This window comes from Canis aureus, chromosome 11, assembly GCF_053574225.1.
Source record: "Canis aureus isolate CA01 chromosome 11, VMU_Caureus_v.1.0, whole genome shotgun sequence".
In the NCBI taxonomy this organism is placed as follows: Eukaryota; Metazoa; Chordata; class Mammalia; order Carnivora; family Canidae; genus Canis; species Canis aureus.
The window spans coordinates 66,520,731-66,537,973 of NC_135621.1; the positions used below are offsets into that span (position 1 = coordinate 66,520,731).

At 37.0% G+C, this 17,243-nt stretch overlaps 2 protein-coding genes across 12 annotated transcripts in view; one reads left to right on the top strand and one right to left on the bottom strand.

The window, feature by feature from the left end:
* Positions 1-3,249, top strand: part of UGP2 (UDP-glucose pyrophosphorylase 2) — a 71,942-nt gene extending 68,693 nt beyond the window's left edge. For all 4 annotated transcript variants that reach the window (XM_077915622.1, XM_077915621.1, XM_077915624.1 and 1 more), the window contains exons 9-10: positions 1,154-1,258; positions 2,780-3,249. In XM_077915622.1, coding sequence (XP_077771748.1) covers positions 1,154-1,258; positions 2,780-2,887 — 213 coding nt within the window. In that variant the 3' untranslated portion in view covers positions 2,888-3,249. The remainder of the gene's footprint in view (positions 1-1,153; positions 1,259-2,779) is intronic.
* Positions 3,250-3,844: 595 nt separating this feature from the next.
* The window catches only part of VPS54 (VPS54 subunit of GARP complex), a 78,250-nt gene continuing 64,851 nt past the window's right edge, over positions 3,845-17,243 (bottom strand). For all 8 annotated transcript variants that reach the window (XM_077915617.1, XM_077915615.1, XM_077915618.1 and 5 more), the window contains 3 exons: positions 11,232-11,339; positions 9,226-9,320; positions 3,845-5,250 (listed from right to left, as the gene is read on the bottom strand). In XM_077915617.1, coding sequence (XP_077771743.1) covers positions 5,145-5,250; positions 9,226-9,320; positions 11,232-11,339 — 309 coding nt within the window. In that variant the 3' untranslated portion in view covers positions 3,845-5,144. The remainder of the gene's footprint in view (positions 5,251-9,225; positions 9,321-11,231; positions 11,340-17,243) is intronic.

A 17,243-nucleotide genomic window follows, 5' to 3' on the forward strand; every position in this document is an offset into this window, starting at 1 on the left:
TACAGCTGGTATTTAAAGCCGTGAGATAGGGGTCACCTAGGGAAGAGGTGTCCAAGAACTGAGCCCTAAGGTAGTCTGAGTTAGAGGATGGGGATGAGGTGGAGGAAACAGCAAAGCTTGCTGAGGAGCTGGGTAGAAAACCATAAATGTGTGTGTTCTGAAAGCCCCAAATTAAGAAAATGTCTCAAGAAAGAGTGATCATCTGTGTCAAGTGCTGCTGCTAATTCAACAGGAATGGTTCAAGAGCAATGAGAATTCACCAGTAGAATTATCAGTACAGAGGTTCCAGAGCCTGACAGGAAAGGATTTAACAAAGAATAAGAGAAATTAGAGATACAAAGGTGAACAACTAATTTAAGAATTTTGCCCTTAAAGAAAAGCAGAAAACAATTGGCAGCCATAGATAGAAAAGGATATAAGATTTGAAAGATTTTTGTTTGCTTTTTAAAGATGGAAGAATTTTGGGGATGTTTATGCACGGACTGGAACTGATGCAGTCAGAGGGAGAAGGAATCACTGGCCAACATCTCTGGGCCCTAAGGAGGCCTGGCCTTCAGCTGGAGGAACTGTCCACGCCCAGTACTGGGTACTAGGAAGGGACAGAGTAGTGGGCTGGGGGCAAGTGGGTTATGGGAGGAACCGGTGGAACTTTTCAGATTGCTTCTAATTTTCTTAGCAAAATAGGGAACAAGGCCTCTAAGACGATTTCTAGTGCCTACAAATCTAAGGAAATAAGAGGCAAAAGATCTGCATCATTTGTAATGATAATCTGTGCTGTTGCTGTGCATGAGATACTGCACTTCTTCTGAATCCTGCCTATCGCATAAAGCCCAGCTCGTCTACCTTACTTCAGTGACGAGCTCTTTCTAACTAACCTCCAGATTATTTGAACTACTCATTGGGCTTTTAGCATGTTGGTTATCTTGTTACTGATACCCAGTCTGCTCAGTGGTGTATAAATTGCTTGATTGTAGGGACGGACCATGCTGCACAGGATCTAGCATATAGCAAGTGCTTAATAAAAGGCTCTTCCCCTGGAGGGCCTGAGCTCGGCCATACACAGAATGTTTCCACAGTTTAGTTAGACTAGTTTGTTAATTTAATCCCGGTGTTTTTGTGTTAACCCATTTTTGAAACAATTTGCTTCTTTCAGGTTCAGGATTATCTGAGAAGGTTTGAAAGTATACCAGATATGCTTGAATTGGATCACCTCACAGTTTCAGGAGATGTGACATTTGGCAAGAATGTTTCACTAAAGGTGTGTTGTTCTAATGAAAATTACAGTTCTTACAGCTTTACAAAACAGGTTTCATGTTCTATTCCTAAATTTACCTTTATTTTAAAGAATACCTCTTAGACTATACTAGGTGTTTAGAAGACATAAATACATTGTTAAAATGAAATAGCTACCACAGTATTTAGTATTAGTACTGTCTTCCATAGATATACAACATAGTTAAAATACAATCACAATTGTTGTATATAGGAACTCTGGAATATAGCATTCAAATGGAAAGCAAACACTAGTAAATAACGTAACTAGTACCAATTTACTGAAATGACAGTCTTTAAAATAGAATCACTGTTAAAATAACATTAGCTCACCAAAAATGACTGTTTGAATCTGAATGAAAGCAGAAAAAAAATGACAACTTCACTTATACTGAATATCATCTATTCCCATTAATCGGTTGTCATCAGTATAAAGAGATTCATTCGTATACCGTAGTACTTGGGTACTTTGCAGAGTATCGTCTAACCTAAGAAACAGGAAGGACTATAGGTATAAATATTAAAGCTCAGAGCTAAAGATACAACAGCTTTTTCCTATTAAAAAAAAAAAATCCCATACCTAGATTACATGTGTTCTTCCTTTAGTAAACCTCCTTAAATGAAGATCTTGGGAAAACAAAAAGGTGTGTGTGTATGTGTGTAAACAGTTGACTCTTGAAAAACATGAGAGTTTGGGGAGGTGACCCCCATGTAGTCAAAAATCCATGTATAACTTTTGAGTCTCCCAAAATGTAACTATTAATAGCCTCTTGTTGACTGGAAGTCTTACTGATAACAGTTGATTAACACATAGTTCGCAGGCAGTACATATTATATACAGTAGTCTTACAATAGAGGAAGCTAGAGAAAAGTTTAAGAAAATCATTCACGGTACCATATTCACTGAAAAAAATGTAAGTGGACCCAGACAGTTCTAACATGCTGTTCCAGGGTCAGCTGTACAGACCTCTACATACGTGTATATACACACCTGGACGTAGACAGAACGTTATTGCTGATGTTGTGTGTATACACACGCGTGCACACACGTACGTGGAACTTCACTGCTGATACTGCCTCATCTAAACAGACTTAAGACATGAAGAATATTACAGTAAACTGTTTTTAAAAACAAAAACCCAAACCTCTATGTAAATATAAACCAAGCACCTCGGTATCTTTATGTGAAGGCGGATGATGCTGGTGACCTTGCAGACAGATCTTTGAAGGCCCGTCATGCTGTGGCACAGGGTCCACTTCTCACTGTGGGTAGGACCGCCTCGGATCCAGAGGCAGCGTTATCTAGAACTACTGCCAGGATTCTTAGAGGGACACCGTATACAGTTTTCCTTAACATGTTACTTTTCTTGTTTAATGTTGCTTATAAATACAACTGCTCCGTTGTAAATGGAGTTCTACATAAATTTGGTAATTTTAAGAAAATCCGTTGGATTTCAGCTGCAGTTTTAAGTATACTTTCTTCTGTTTTGTCTTCCTCGTCATGTAGGGAACAGTTATCATCATTGCAAATCATGGTGACCGAATTGACATCCCACCTGGAGCAGTATTAGAGAACAAGATTGTATCGGGGAACCTCCGTATCTTGGACCACTGAGAGGAAAAATACTGTGTACACTTCATACTAATTATGGGCTAAACAGTTTCTTACAATGAAATGTTCTCTAGGATTCTAAAGTTGGCAGGTACTTTACTGTGTTACTGTACCCTGCGGTGTTAATTTTTAAAGTAGAGTTTTTTGCAATATGCTTTTAGTCGAAGAAAAGCACAGATGGAAGCAATATTTTTTCTTCTCTGAAGAGGACCCTGAAAGTTAGTTCATCGTAAAGTGCAATACTGTTTAATCTTAAAACTGGGGCAGCTCTGCTGGAACATCTTTTAACAGAGGCCTCAGTGATGGTCACTTTGAATTGCTTGTGATTTCAAAAATAAAGCTGTGAGGCAATCCATGTGCACACATACACTTTCAATGCTAACTTTATGAAATGGCCAAAAAAAAAAAAAAAAAAAAGGTTTACTCTTGAGAAACAGTTACTGGATCAGTTGGAAGGTCTGCTCTTGAAATATTTAAGTACTCACTGGCCAGTTACCTAACACATCTAGTTTTTGCATTTCTAAGAATCTCCACCACATCATTCTTTCCATAGGAATGAAACCTGAAGGTATTTAGTCCCTTTCCTCTGGTCCTCAAGCTGGGATGCCTGCCATGCTTTCCACAGACTCTCCCGTTTATTAAAACAAAGGGATGTTTCTTTTCCCAGCTGCAGGGATGGGGTGGGTAGAGGTAGGGTACTTCTTTTACATCCTTGTTCTCTGGTGTGGTGGGTGGAGGTATAACTTTATAAAAAGTCCCCTTTCCTTGAAGCTTTCTTCTTGCGATTGAAAATATTCACAGATAACCTTTCAAGTCTGCTCTGCTGGTAGTTTAATTTGTGGCTTTTCTCTAAGGAGTAATTATATTTTCTAATTCTTCCATACTTGTTTTTGAGTAGGCTGCTTGTAATTTAAAGTTTACTGTATACTATTAAAAAAAAAGTTGCCTTATAAAGTCTGGTAATTTTTTACAGCTTTATTTTAGACAGTTGAAGAACCAGTGACATACCTTAGTAATGATAAAACAGGCTTTCCTTTTAGGAAATGAAGGAGCACAAAATAAGACTGTTATCTCATTGTACATAATCCCCACAAGTTTAGGCACTCTGACAGGGTTAGGCAAGATTCCCGGGATGAGGTGAGGCACAGGCACTTTCATTTGTAGAGTGCTGCTGATTCTAATTTTGAAGGTAGGTATTATAAAATCTTTAAATAACTTACTCATCACCTTATATTTCTGGCCCCGACACAGCAGCCTATATTTTAAAAGTTCTAGTTCTCCCTCGTCTTTGTTCATATACACGTCAAAAGTAACTTAAAAACAAGAACCCGAGGGGGCCATACTTCGCATGTTATCTAAATGTTAAAATGAGAACTCATAAATAGGCAGAGTATATGAAAATGTATTCTTACCATCTGCTAGAAATAAAAAGGCAAAAAAAACCACCCCCACAAACCAACCCTTCATAGATACTTTTATAAAAATACAGCTATTAAACTGCAGCCTTTCATATACCACTTCTGAAAAGTATTTAAGTTAGTAGTTGAATAAATAAATGCCAATATCTTATTCTTTAATTATTACTGTGATCAGACTTTCAAGTATTTAGACTATACTGGAAGGCTTTACCCAGCCGACATAAAGTGGTGGTAGAAAGATTAAATATGCGACACACAAGGCCTGAAACCTGACATTGGTCACTAAAACAAAAACTGAATTCCTAAATCCAAGCAATCAAAAGATGTTTATTTTTTATAGAAAGATCTGTAAAAAAATAATTTTTCAAACAGCTTTACTTTCATAGAGAAAACTTTCTACAGAGGTTGACTAAGATTTTAATATTTTAAATTGTACCATCATTAAATAAGGTGGGACACCATATGAATTTCATTGCACTGGAAGAAATGCAAAGCATTTTTTAATATAAAGTATACAGAGCATTCTAGTCAACTACAGCTGTGTTACAGCTATGTGTTCTTTTGGATTTGGTCCAAAGAAACCTGAGTCTGTTTCCAGAGAGAATGAAAAATGTTATAGACACCTGATCAGTTACTCCTCACTGAAGGAAGCATAAAAATGGCATTCCTTGTAGACCCCATTGAATCCCAGTTTCCCAACACTGATAATTTCCTTTTCCCCTTCCCCTGTCCCAGTTCACTTTGGGTTCGAGGTCCAGTTCTTGAATCACAGGCATCCATATTTTCTTCATAAACATACACATCCCATGGTCAGATGAGCTACCCCGTTTTCCAGTATGTCATCACCTCTTCTGTTCCCAGATCTCGGACATATTTAGGTCCAAATCTTTAAGACCTTTTAAGGCTTGAAGATTTCCAGTGTAAAAAGCTACATCTGCTGTGACCAACCTAAACATTGGAGACAAAACTATTTTTAATCTCATACTTTCTACCGCATAATTAAAGAAGCAATGCTCATAGAGTCAGTCTTATCCTAGCTGCTAGACTATTATTTAAAATTCTGATTTCCTAGGGACCAAATGTCAATATTATTTCTTAGCAGGATTCCTGCTATCATATAGTTAGAGTGCTCTATTTCAACAGTAAATATCTTGAAGGACTAAACCAGTGCAGGCCAGACTTGGTTTCATAATTCTGCCCAATAAAACATCATAAAATAATAATATGTTAAGATGTTTCTTTGATCAGTTGTAGCAGACTATACAGTTGACCCTTGAACATCACGAGTTTGAACTGCACAGGTCTACTTATGCAGATTTTTTTCAACATGGTACAGCATGAAATGTACTTTTATGATTTTCAAAAACTTTTCTCCAGCTTTATTACAAGAACATAGTATATAACATAAAAATGTGTTAACTGTTGATGTTAACGATAAGGCTTCTGGCCAACTGTGTATTATTAGATTCTTGGGAAGTCAAAAATTACATGCAGGTTTTCCTAACCCCCGCATTATTCAAGGATCAACTGTACACGTATATGACCAATGAAATCAGGTAAAAGAAAGACAAGGCTTCCTGAGTGACATCCAAAGAAGTTCATGCTGGGACTCCTGCGTATGTATTACAAGATATAAAACTTGATACTGACAATACAGCAACACTAGATGAGAAAACAAAGTCACATCTTTGTGTACTGAACTGTCCCATCCACGGCTATACTTGAGAGGACATTCCAGGAAAGAACACTCAGATAAACAGGTATCACAGCTTCAAGCATGTAAAATAGGGATCGGTCTGAGTAGATGTATGTGTTGGCACATATGGGCCGTGGAGGAACGAAGAGACTTCGATTTAATAGTTTGTAAAAGGAGTGGAAATCCCACCTCAGTACTTTAATGAACACCTACGTCATGGACTGCGGGACCCTCTGCGGCAAAGGGATCGGAAGCACCCTTAGCGCCGGTACCACGGCCCAATTTATAAATGCCTTCAGCCATATGCACTGGATGCTTCACCTCTTATCACATGGCAGAGTTTACTAAGGACCACATTTTTCATTTAAAACTCATCTAATCTGAGTACTTTAAAAAGATTTGAAATTACACTGGTGATAGATAATATGGTCAGTTAAATACACTGAAACTGACAGCAACAGCTCAAAAAAGGACAAAGCCTTTATAAGGCAAGGTCCTCACATTAAAAACTAAGCGTAAAATTAGCATAAATATTCATTTAAACATATTTCTAGAGTTCTATCAAAGTTGAAAATTGTTTGACATAAAAGCAGAAGTTTGCAACATTCATAACAAAGGGTTAGTTTGACTAGTGCGTACACAAAAATCTAAGATCAAGAAAAATAATACCCACGAGAAAAATGGGCAAAGAAAGTGAACAGGAAAAGTCAGAGAACATGTGAATGACTAATAAACATATGAAAAGAGGACAAACATTAGAAAATGTAAATCAAAACAAGATACTACTGGCAACGAAGGACTTAAAAATCTAACAGCAAATGTTGGCAACACAGAGGCCACTTTGGAGAATATTCTGGCAATACCTAGTAGAGTGAAAATGTACATATGCTCTGATCAACTTGGATATGACCCATAAAGAAATGGTCACACCAGTAGGCATGTTTATAGATCTTCACACGGCATAGTTGTAATGGAAAAAAATAGTGAACTAGAAATGTCTCATTTGGGGCAATATGGTAGATTCCTGTGGGAGAATAAAAAGCAGTAAAAAATGGACAATTCCTACCTATCAAATAGATAAACCAGTAATAATGCTGAATAGAAAAAAGAAGCATATGCACAATATACCACATAAGTAAATTAAGTTTATAAAACAGTGCTACCTACTTTTTTAAGGTATAGAGAGATAATGCAAAGGACTTAAGGAATACAGACCAAACTTATTGGAAATATTAACTATGGGTTGGGAGAGAAAGAATGGGACCGGAGAAAGGGATGCTTCAGTTTCATTTGGAATGTCGTTCTTTTTTTTCCTTAAATATTTGAGAGTGAGTGAGAGAGAGAGAGCATGTGCCGGGGAGAGGGACAAGGGAGGGAGGGGAGCAGACTCCCCACTGAGCTGGGAGCACGATGCAGGGCTCCATCCCAGGACCCCTGGGATCGTGACCCGAGCCCAAGACAGATGTTTAACCAACCAAGCCACCCAGGCACCCCTTGTTTTCTTTTTTAACGTAAACATTTTTTTCCAGTGAAAATGAAAACTGTTAATGATCAATTCTAAGCAGCAATACAACTATTATCATTCTATGTCTGTATTTTAAAAATGCCTTAAAATACATTTTAAAAATCTCATCAAAAAACTTGGTTTAGGGAGAAAGGAGGATAGGGAGTAACTGCTTAATGGGTAGAAGATTTCCTCTTGGCTTTTATTTTTTTTGACTGTTGAACCTATTTTATCATGTGACTGGAAAAACGAACTAGAATTCACTTGTGAATGCACAAACTGCTACTGCATTATTAAAGGTAAAATGGTTAATTTTATGTCAATTTCATCTTAAAAAAAAAAAAAAGCCATGCTTTTTAGAGCCATTTCAAGAACAAAAATTCCTTTTAAGCAGATAGTTTCCTATGCCTTTGGCTAGAGTCTAGAGGTTAATTTTCAGGGAATTCCATCTGTAAAGGGATCACTTAGAGGCATAAATTGCCTTATAGAGAATTAGTGTCTTTAAAAGTATGTGACAGTGAAGATCTCTAAGGTGGTATGACCCCCAAATAGCTGTATTAACAAAGAAAATAATAGGTAATGAGTTAGCTTGGATGCTTCAGAACTATTGGTCAGAAAAACCAACCAACCAACACAGATTTAGCTATGGGAATAAAAGTAGAAGGTTATAATGGAGTGGGACTTAAAAATATTAGTTTTTAAAAAAGTTTCTGAGAGGTATCTGGTGTTCATAAAATGTCCTTGAACTTTTTCTGTGGTCTTGAAATTTTTGAAAGTAACAATTCTTAAAAAAAAAAAAAAAAAGAAAAGAAAAGAAAGAAGAACCAGGTAATAATCAAGGGAGAGAATCAGATTTTTACATAAAAAAATTTCAGCATGATCATCAGACTCAACTGAAGCTTCCAAGTATTTCTTGCAAAATCAATTCAATATATTTGTTTTGTTGGACAGGGCCAATTTCTGACTCCAAAATACGATTTTTCATTTGTTCCTATAAACTTGAAATTTAAGCCTGAAACTTAACAGGGAATAAAGTATTTGATTCCTTGAATATCCACAGAACGGATAACACTAAAGAAATCATATTAAGGTGTAGCTTCATGATCAGTGCTTTTGCATTTTGTCCCCATTATCTTTATCTATGTTGCTCTTCACAAAAATCTTGCAACAGTACTTTTTACCATCATCCCTATTTTCAAATCTAGGAAAATGAAAGTACATAGAGAGTAAGCAATTTACCTAAAGTCACATAGCTATTAAGTAGCAGCACTTTACCCATTTCGGATTCTGAATTGTTTTCTCTTATATAACTACACTATTTCACCGATAATACATGTAATTTGTCCAAAAGCTTACAATAAAATGGACATACATACACTTATGCTCTATTTTTTTGTGACCCAATGAAAGAGTTAAAGCAAATTTTATCCTTCTCATTTTATAATTAAGGCAGAAGTTAAGTGGACCTTCTCGCTATCACATAGCTACAAAGTAGGACTTTTTGAGTCCTGTCTGCATACAGAGAAACTACTGGGTAACATAGAAGGTACAACTGACTCCCACTGCCTCAAAACAGACATGTAAGTTAAGTAACTGACCATTTCTAAAACACGTTAATCTACACAGATAGATACAGATACCCTCTCCGGAAAGAAAGAAAAGGAAAAAAGTTGCTGATTTCACCACTGTGGGGGCACATAGTAAAAATATGTCACAAACATACCCATTTTGAGGTCCTCCATCATTTATCACATTTAAATGAGATAACTGCTTTTTCAAGTGGAGTTTATAACTTGCATTAATTCTTAAAAATAACATCTGGAAAAGAAATAAAATGGTTTCTTAAAACTCTACTGAAATAGAAGACACAAGCATCTGAGTTACCAGTATCAAATCAATATTATGTGGAGGAAGTATTTTTTAAAAAATCTTTGCTTTGGCATACACTTGTAAGAAGCTCCTCTTAGGTATTTAGTTGCTATTTTAGTATAATTTTTCCTCCATTTTTGGAGAAAAGCTCATTTTCCCCTTATCAGCAGAACTTCTTTTAGAGACGTAACTTATCACTGCCTTTCTGCCCCTTAGAAGTCCTCTAGGATATATAAGGGGGACTGACCAAGACAGGTAAAAAGAAATGGAGAATTCTGTAATATATTAAATAGGAATGTGATAGAAAAAAAAGTTACAATGGTAGAGGCAAAGGTGCTTTCATCCTTCCAAACTGGTAAAATTACTTGAAAGTATTTTATTGCTCCTGCATGCACATTTTTGTTGCAATGACCCAAAACTTCTGTGGGAAATAGAGTTACTCTCTGAAAACGATTTTGTGGAGTAACATATATCTTCTGTTGGGGGAAAATATATGTAAAGTCATCTATGGAAGTTTTGTGGAATTACTGGTATTCAAGTGACAATACTGACATAAAATCTAATTCTTACTCAGCTTTGACAAGAGCTCCCTTTAAATTATGATGCAGATAAAAAAACACATGGAATACCTGGATGCCCAGCTCCCTGACCTGGCCATAAGAACTCAAGATGACAAATCCAGAAGGTCAGAATCAGAGGTGGGAGATCTTACACTTGGAATGAGAAGGATGGCTTGACTGGGAAGAAATGAGGAAGAAAAAAGACCCCCAAGTGGGTGCTCCATATCTTATGGCTCCTTCTCAGTCCTCAGTGAGCCCTCAAAGGAGTTGGATGATATTTAATCATGAGTTTGGAATGATTAATGAAAATCTAGGGAAGCATGAAGAAAAACAGTAATAGCTACTATAGGATGGAAGTCTGAGGTGGTATGGGAAAGGAGACCCAGCAGAAGAAAGAGTAGACAAGAGACACTAAGAAAGTTACTTTTCGCTCCCAAAACTACCATTTCCATGTACTCAACCAATTAGAGGTAAACTCCAATAACAAATTTATCTGAATAGCAAAAATCCCAGTGAAAAGTCATTAGTCATACAACTAGGCTTGTAGTCTAACACTGTATCATTCTACAGCTAGGCTTGAATGAGATAACCTGGTATAGAGGGAACACGCTAAGGTGGGTAAAGATGATTGGAAAAAAAAAATACTGGAAACTTCTAAGTACCAGGAGAAGGGAACCAAGCAAGTGGGGGGGGGGGGGTAGGAATGTTGGTGAACAGTGATGAGAATTCTGTGTAACATTTTTATAGGGAAGATTGTAGGGACAAAGGATGGATACTTCAGAGGTGAGAAGTGCCAAAGGCTACCCATTTTGCTGTTTTCCGTTATGCCTACTACAGATCACTTGTGCTGATCTAACAACTATTAATGAGGTATACTGATTGAGTTACTTTATGTGTCTTATTAATTCCATCACTAATTCCTCCACTATCCCATTTGGATTATAATAACATCAGTATATTTGACTGTTGATAAATGCCAACTCTAATTTTCAAACTAATAATATAATGAATGATGGAAGTAGACTCTGAGATCTCTGATAGTCAATGGACAAATGAAAAATCTGCTTTTTATAATTGCTGACATAGAGCAGAACAGTATTGCCCTGGCCTGTTAGAGCTAGGGGCACTTTGAAATCAGAAATTTTCATCCACGTTCCACAGGTCAATGTAACAGCTGAAAAAACTAATAATCATATTGGAATATGAACTAGGCTTAAATGCACCAAAAGTATGTAAAAATACTCCAATTCTGCATGCATATGTTATATATCAAAAAGCAGTTTTAGGAATTACTACTCACTTGTGTTTGTTCTTCTGGAAGAAGATCAAATATAGCTTCATGCATTTTTGCCATTTGCTTACAAATATTCCTGAAACAGGCAGAAGGAACGGGAGCTTTCACCTCATACTGGCAGGGAAAAATAATGAGAATTATGTCATATCCTCTGGATTGTTTAATGTTCCTACTGTTCCCTCAGACGTAGGTTTTCAGCCCTTACATGCCTAACTCTGATATTGTTGAAGCTTACACTTCAACTATGATCTGTGCTACTCATGCAAATCTCAAGAACTTTTCATTAAATATCCTAATCTACTTTGAGAAAGCCGGCATAATTTAGTGGCTAAGAACATAGGCTACTTCCCTTAAGATTGACTACTTCGGTTCAAATCCCAGCTCTTCAAATTCTTAGCTATGTGACAATGGGCAAGTTAAAGTTACTTCATTCTCTATCTCAAAGAGCTTGCTGTGAGGACTTAAAAAGATGGCTCATAAGGATACACAACAGTGCTTGATACAAAATATTTACACAAAAAATGTTAGCTACCAATCTGGCTCAATATACAATGATGAATCTTTAGGCCCTCCAAATGAACAGATTATTTTTAAACATAATTTTCAGAATGTGTCAACATGATCAGATCTGAAATCAATAGGACTCTGGTAGGATTAAAATTTTTTCTTTTGTAGGTAGGCCAATATACAGTAATCATATTTAGCCTCACTATGGTAAAGAAAGACTTTTCAGCAATGATCTATACTGAAAATTTAAACAGGTAAATTCATTTTACTATCCTTACATTTGAACAATACACCAATATCATCCATATAACCATCTCTGGCCCACAGTTTATAATTCACAAATTATATACTATTTTAATTTACAAGACTTGTCTGGGCTAAATAATTTACTTTTTTTAAAGATTTTATTTATTTATTCATGAGAGATACAGAAAGAGAGAGAGGCAGAGACACAGGCAGAGGGAGAAGCAGGCTCCCTCCATGCAGGGAGCCCGACATGGGACTCGATCCTGGGACTCCAGGATCACACCCTGAGCCGAAGGCAGGCGCCAGACTGCTGAGCCACCCAGGGATCCCTGGGCTAAATAATTTAATGTACTAATCTTACAGAGTTTATTAAAATGATGAGTTCCAATATAATGCTCTTAGAACCATGTAGAAGTCACCATGTGAGTGCACCAAAATAAGAAAAGTTGTGATCACCTAGCGTTTTACCTTGCCTCAGCCTGAAATATATAAAATACCCCCTTATCTTTTTTTATTAATAACACTTTTAAGATACAATTCACATACCATAAAATTCACCCTTTTAAAGTATACAATTAACTGGTTTTTAGTAAACTCATACAACCATCACTATTAATTTCTGAACTTTTTCATCACCCCAAAAGAAACCCATAACCATCAGCAGTTACTCCCTATGCCCCACGCTCCCCGGCTCCTGGCAACTACTAATTTCCATAAATGTAATCATACAATATGTGGCTTTTTGTGACTGGCTTCTTTCACTTAGCATAATGCTTTCAACAGTCTTCCAAGTTGTTAACACGCATCAATACTTCGTCCTTCAAGGGGCAGCATGATATTCTACTGTATGAATATACCATAATTTATCTCATCATCAGCTGATGGACATTTGGGTTCTTTCCACTTTCTGGCTATTATGAATAATAATGCTATGGACATTCATGTACTGGTTTCTGTGTGAACAAATGTTTTTTAATTCTCTGGGGTGTATACTTAGAAATGGAATTACTGGGTCATATGGTAACTTTAATCTTTGAGAAAATGCCAAAATTTTTTCCAAAGTAGCTATATCATTTTACAATCCTATTCAGCAGTGTATGAGGGCTCCAATTTCTCCACATCCTCCACCAATACTTGTTATTGTCTGTCTTTTTTATTTAGACATCCTAGTGGGTATGAAGTAGTTATTTCATTGTGGTAATGTCCCCATATCGAACTACCATCCTGTACTGGGTTGAACAGTATCCCCCCCAAATTCATGTTCACTTAGAATCTTGTAAGGTCATACTGGTTAGAGTGGGCCCTAAATCCACTGACTGGTGTCTTTATAAAAGAAAGGAGAAGGAAATTTAGACACAGACACACAGAAGGAAAATGGCCACATGAAGACAGAGGCAGAAATCGGAATGATGCATCTACAAGCCAGAGAATGCCAACAATTGATGGCAAGCACCAGAAGCTAGAAAGACTCTCTGCTAAGGCCTTTAGAGGGAGCATGGCTGACAACACTTTGATTTAGGACTTCTTGCCTCCAGAACCATGAGAGAATATATTTCTGTGGTTTTAAAGCCACTCAGTCTTTGGTAATTTGTAATGGCAGCTCCAGGTAACTAGTACACCCCCTAAAACCTTCCTTCACCTCTGCCTCCCCTAGAGATACTATCCTTTCCATCTTACCTTCACCATCATATTTCTCCAGTCACCAAAACTTGATACTGTACTCCTTTATTCTCAACCCTTAAAATTTGGTTCTTGCCACTACCCAAAGCACTTTCCTCCACTATTAACAACAATCTTCTGAAATGTCTTTCTGCAAAAATCACTGAAGACATCTTAACTTCCAAATTTAGTAATTTCCCTAGGCATTCTTCTTCCTCATTGCTCTGCAGTATTCACACACGTCACACTTGAAACATGGTCCTTGGTCCTCATGGAATGAAATGCTTTCCTGATTCCTCCCCTCCTGACCTTCCTCGTCTTATGTCTCCTAAGCACAAAGCTTCCTCAATTTTACTCCTCCTTATTGTCCCCTCTTTCTCTCTTATCAATCTCAACCTAACAACTTCTAATATATCTCTAGTCCTGAACCATTTTATTAAGTCACACATTTCCTAAATGTTCCATACCATCCCTGAGTTTACCATGAGCTTTCCCCAACCCGCTCCTCTTTCATGTTTCAATTACTATTGCTGGTATTACAATCCTCCTGCTCACACAGACTGGAAATCTCCCAGTCAGTTTTTATTCCTCAGTGGCTAAGTGCCATCAAATGTACTTTCAGATTATTTTGCACATTCCTACTGCAGGTCAGAATTTCTCAACCTCTACACTACTGACATTTTGGATTACCTTGTTTTTTGTTGTTTGGGCTATCCTGTGTATTATATATAGGATGTTCAGTAGCATTCTTGACCTCTCTTCTCTAGCTACCAGTATCATCCCACTCCCCAAACTGTGACAACCAAAAATGTTTCCAACACTTCTGAAAGTCCTCAGAGGACAAAGCTATCTCCGTTAAGAAACACTGCCCTAGGTAAGGTCTTCAAGATTCTCACCTGAAAAAAATGTAGTCACATTTTAATGAGTCCAAATATAAGGTCAACAAACATTTAATAAAACTGACTAGTACACAGTAAGCTCTGGATACATATTTTCTTAGATGTGTGTATATATGAACATGTGTGTGTGTGTGTGTGTGTGTGTGTATGTAGGTATGTAGGTGTATGAGTGTGTGTATGTGTGTGTGAATGTGTATGATTGAATGAATGCATCAGATACTATGCCGGCTAGTGTACAAGGATGAATCAGAGACAGAGATCTCTGGGGAGCTGACAGCCTAAAAGCTGATTGGCAGTCCAGAAAGTGGATCCCGCATGCCACAAGAACCCGGGTGAAGGAAATATAGGCAACAGCATAGATGGCTTCCAGAGCAGCACACCTGAGCTGCTGAGTCTTCAAATGAAAAAAAATTAAGTGAAAGCATTCCAAACAAAGGACACGCCATATCACCTCAAATCCACTGTACATGCTATCTGATAATCCTTCTAAAGTGCAATTCTAATCATGTGATTTGTTAATTTAAAAACTTTTGGGTTCTACTTCCACAGAGATAGCACAGAGAAACTGTCTCACTTTGGCAGAGCATAGGAAGAAGAGGTGACTACCTCAGACAGAAAACTAACATTTTCACAAATTCCCAATGGCCATATATGGACTAGCATATGTTTACAGTAAGTGAGAATTCTAGCCACAGCGCAATCTGCACTCACTCACAAATTCTTCTCCACAGGTCTCCAGGTACTCACAAGCAACACTGAGGTCAGAACTGGAGACCACAGAGTCACTCTCAGTAGTAACACAGGCAAGCAGGAGGTAACTGGCTGCCACTAGAGAAAAGGAACAAGTGCTGCCCACTTCCCTGCACCCTCCTCTTATAAAAGGAAAAGCCTAAAGTCATGGAGAAAGGGCACCAAATTCTTTTATCCCCAGGGCTGTGAGGATAAAAACAAAAAAATACTTCTAAGCCCAGGATCAAAAACTAATCAAAGCAGAGGTTGGCTACCACTGGAGGAGGGGTGGGAACACTGAGAAGGCTTTACTTCCAAGTCTGATTCCAAGACTTATAATAATGCTATGATAGTTACAACATTAAGGTATTGCTGTAAGACAGACTTACAGATCAATGGAACGGAATAGAAAATCTGAAAATAGACCCACACAAAAAGAGCCAATTGAGATTTTCAACAAAGATGCCAATGGAGAAAGGACAGTCTTTTCAACAAAAGGTGTCAGAACTATCCAGAAAAAAGAATATATAAAAATCAACTAGAAATGGATCACAGATATATACATAAAACCTGAAACAATAAACCTTTCAGAAGAAAACACTGAAAACTATCTTTGTGACTTGGATTATACAAAAATTCCTTAGTATAGGACATAAGAACCATGAACAATAAAAGAAAAAACTGGTAAATGAATTCATCAAAATTTAAAAACTGTTCTTAAGACACTGTTAAGAAAATGAAAAGATAAGTGACAGACTGGGAGAAAACACTTAGGAAATACATATCTGATAAAGGACTTATATCTAGAATATATAGACAACTCTTAAAACTCAATAACCCAATCTTTAAAAGTTAACTAAAAGTTTAAACACTCTACCAAAGACATGGGTGGAAACGAATACATGAAAAGGTACTCAACATCTAAGTTATTATGTAAACTAAAACCACAATGAGATACTATTCCATACAGATACATTAAAAAACAAACAGACATACAATAGAAAGCACTGGTGAAGGTGAAAAGCATCTAAACTCATATATCACAAGGAGGGGGAAAAATGGTATAGTCCCTTTGGAAAAAAAAATTGGCAGTTTTAATGAAGTGTCATAAAGTTTTACATTTCTATACAACCATCAATCTATTCGAAGGTATTACACAAAGAAATGGAACATGTGCCCACATAAAGATGTGCACGTGAATGTTTATAGCAGCATTATTCATAAAAGCCAAAGACCAGAGAGAATCCAAAGGACTATCCACTGATAAATGGATGACTAAACAGTGATACATCCATACAGTGGATACTACTCTGTAACAAAAAGGAACAAACCACTAGCACATATTATGAATTTCAAAAGCACTATGCTAAATGAAAGGAGCCTGGGACAACAAGCTACATTCTAATTCCATTTAAAGGACATTCTGGAAAAAAAACAAACTACATAGATGAAAATCAGATCAGTTGTCAAAGTTTTGTGATGTGGGGAGAGAACTGACTACAGAAGTGCTCCAGAGAATGTTTAACAGTGATGCAGCTGTTGCGTATCTTGATTGTGGTAGTTCTACCAACATATAGGTTAAAGTTAGCCAACTGTATACTTAGAAAGAGTAAATTTTTTGGAATGCAAGTTATAGCCCTACAAGCCTGACTTAAATTGTTTAGCTTTCCACTGGAAGTCAAAACTCTTTATTTGCCTTTCCACCATACCTCCCATTCCTTGGTTCATTCACCCTAATACATTAGCTAAGTGGAATAACTTGCCTTTGTTATTAACAACATCAGCAAAAGCATTAGCAGCCAACATTTACTGGAAACTTGCTATAGTCAGACATATGATAAAAAAAAAAGGCACTCCATATAAATATTATCTCATTAATCATCACTATAACCTTATAAGGCTCTATTATTTTCCCCATTTAAAGCCAGAAACTGAGGCTTGAGGAGATTAATTTGCCCAAGGTGCTTCAGTGGCTATT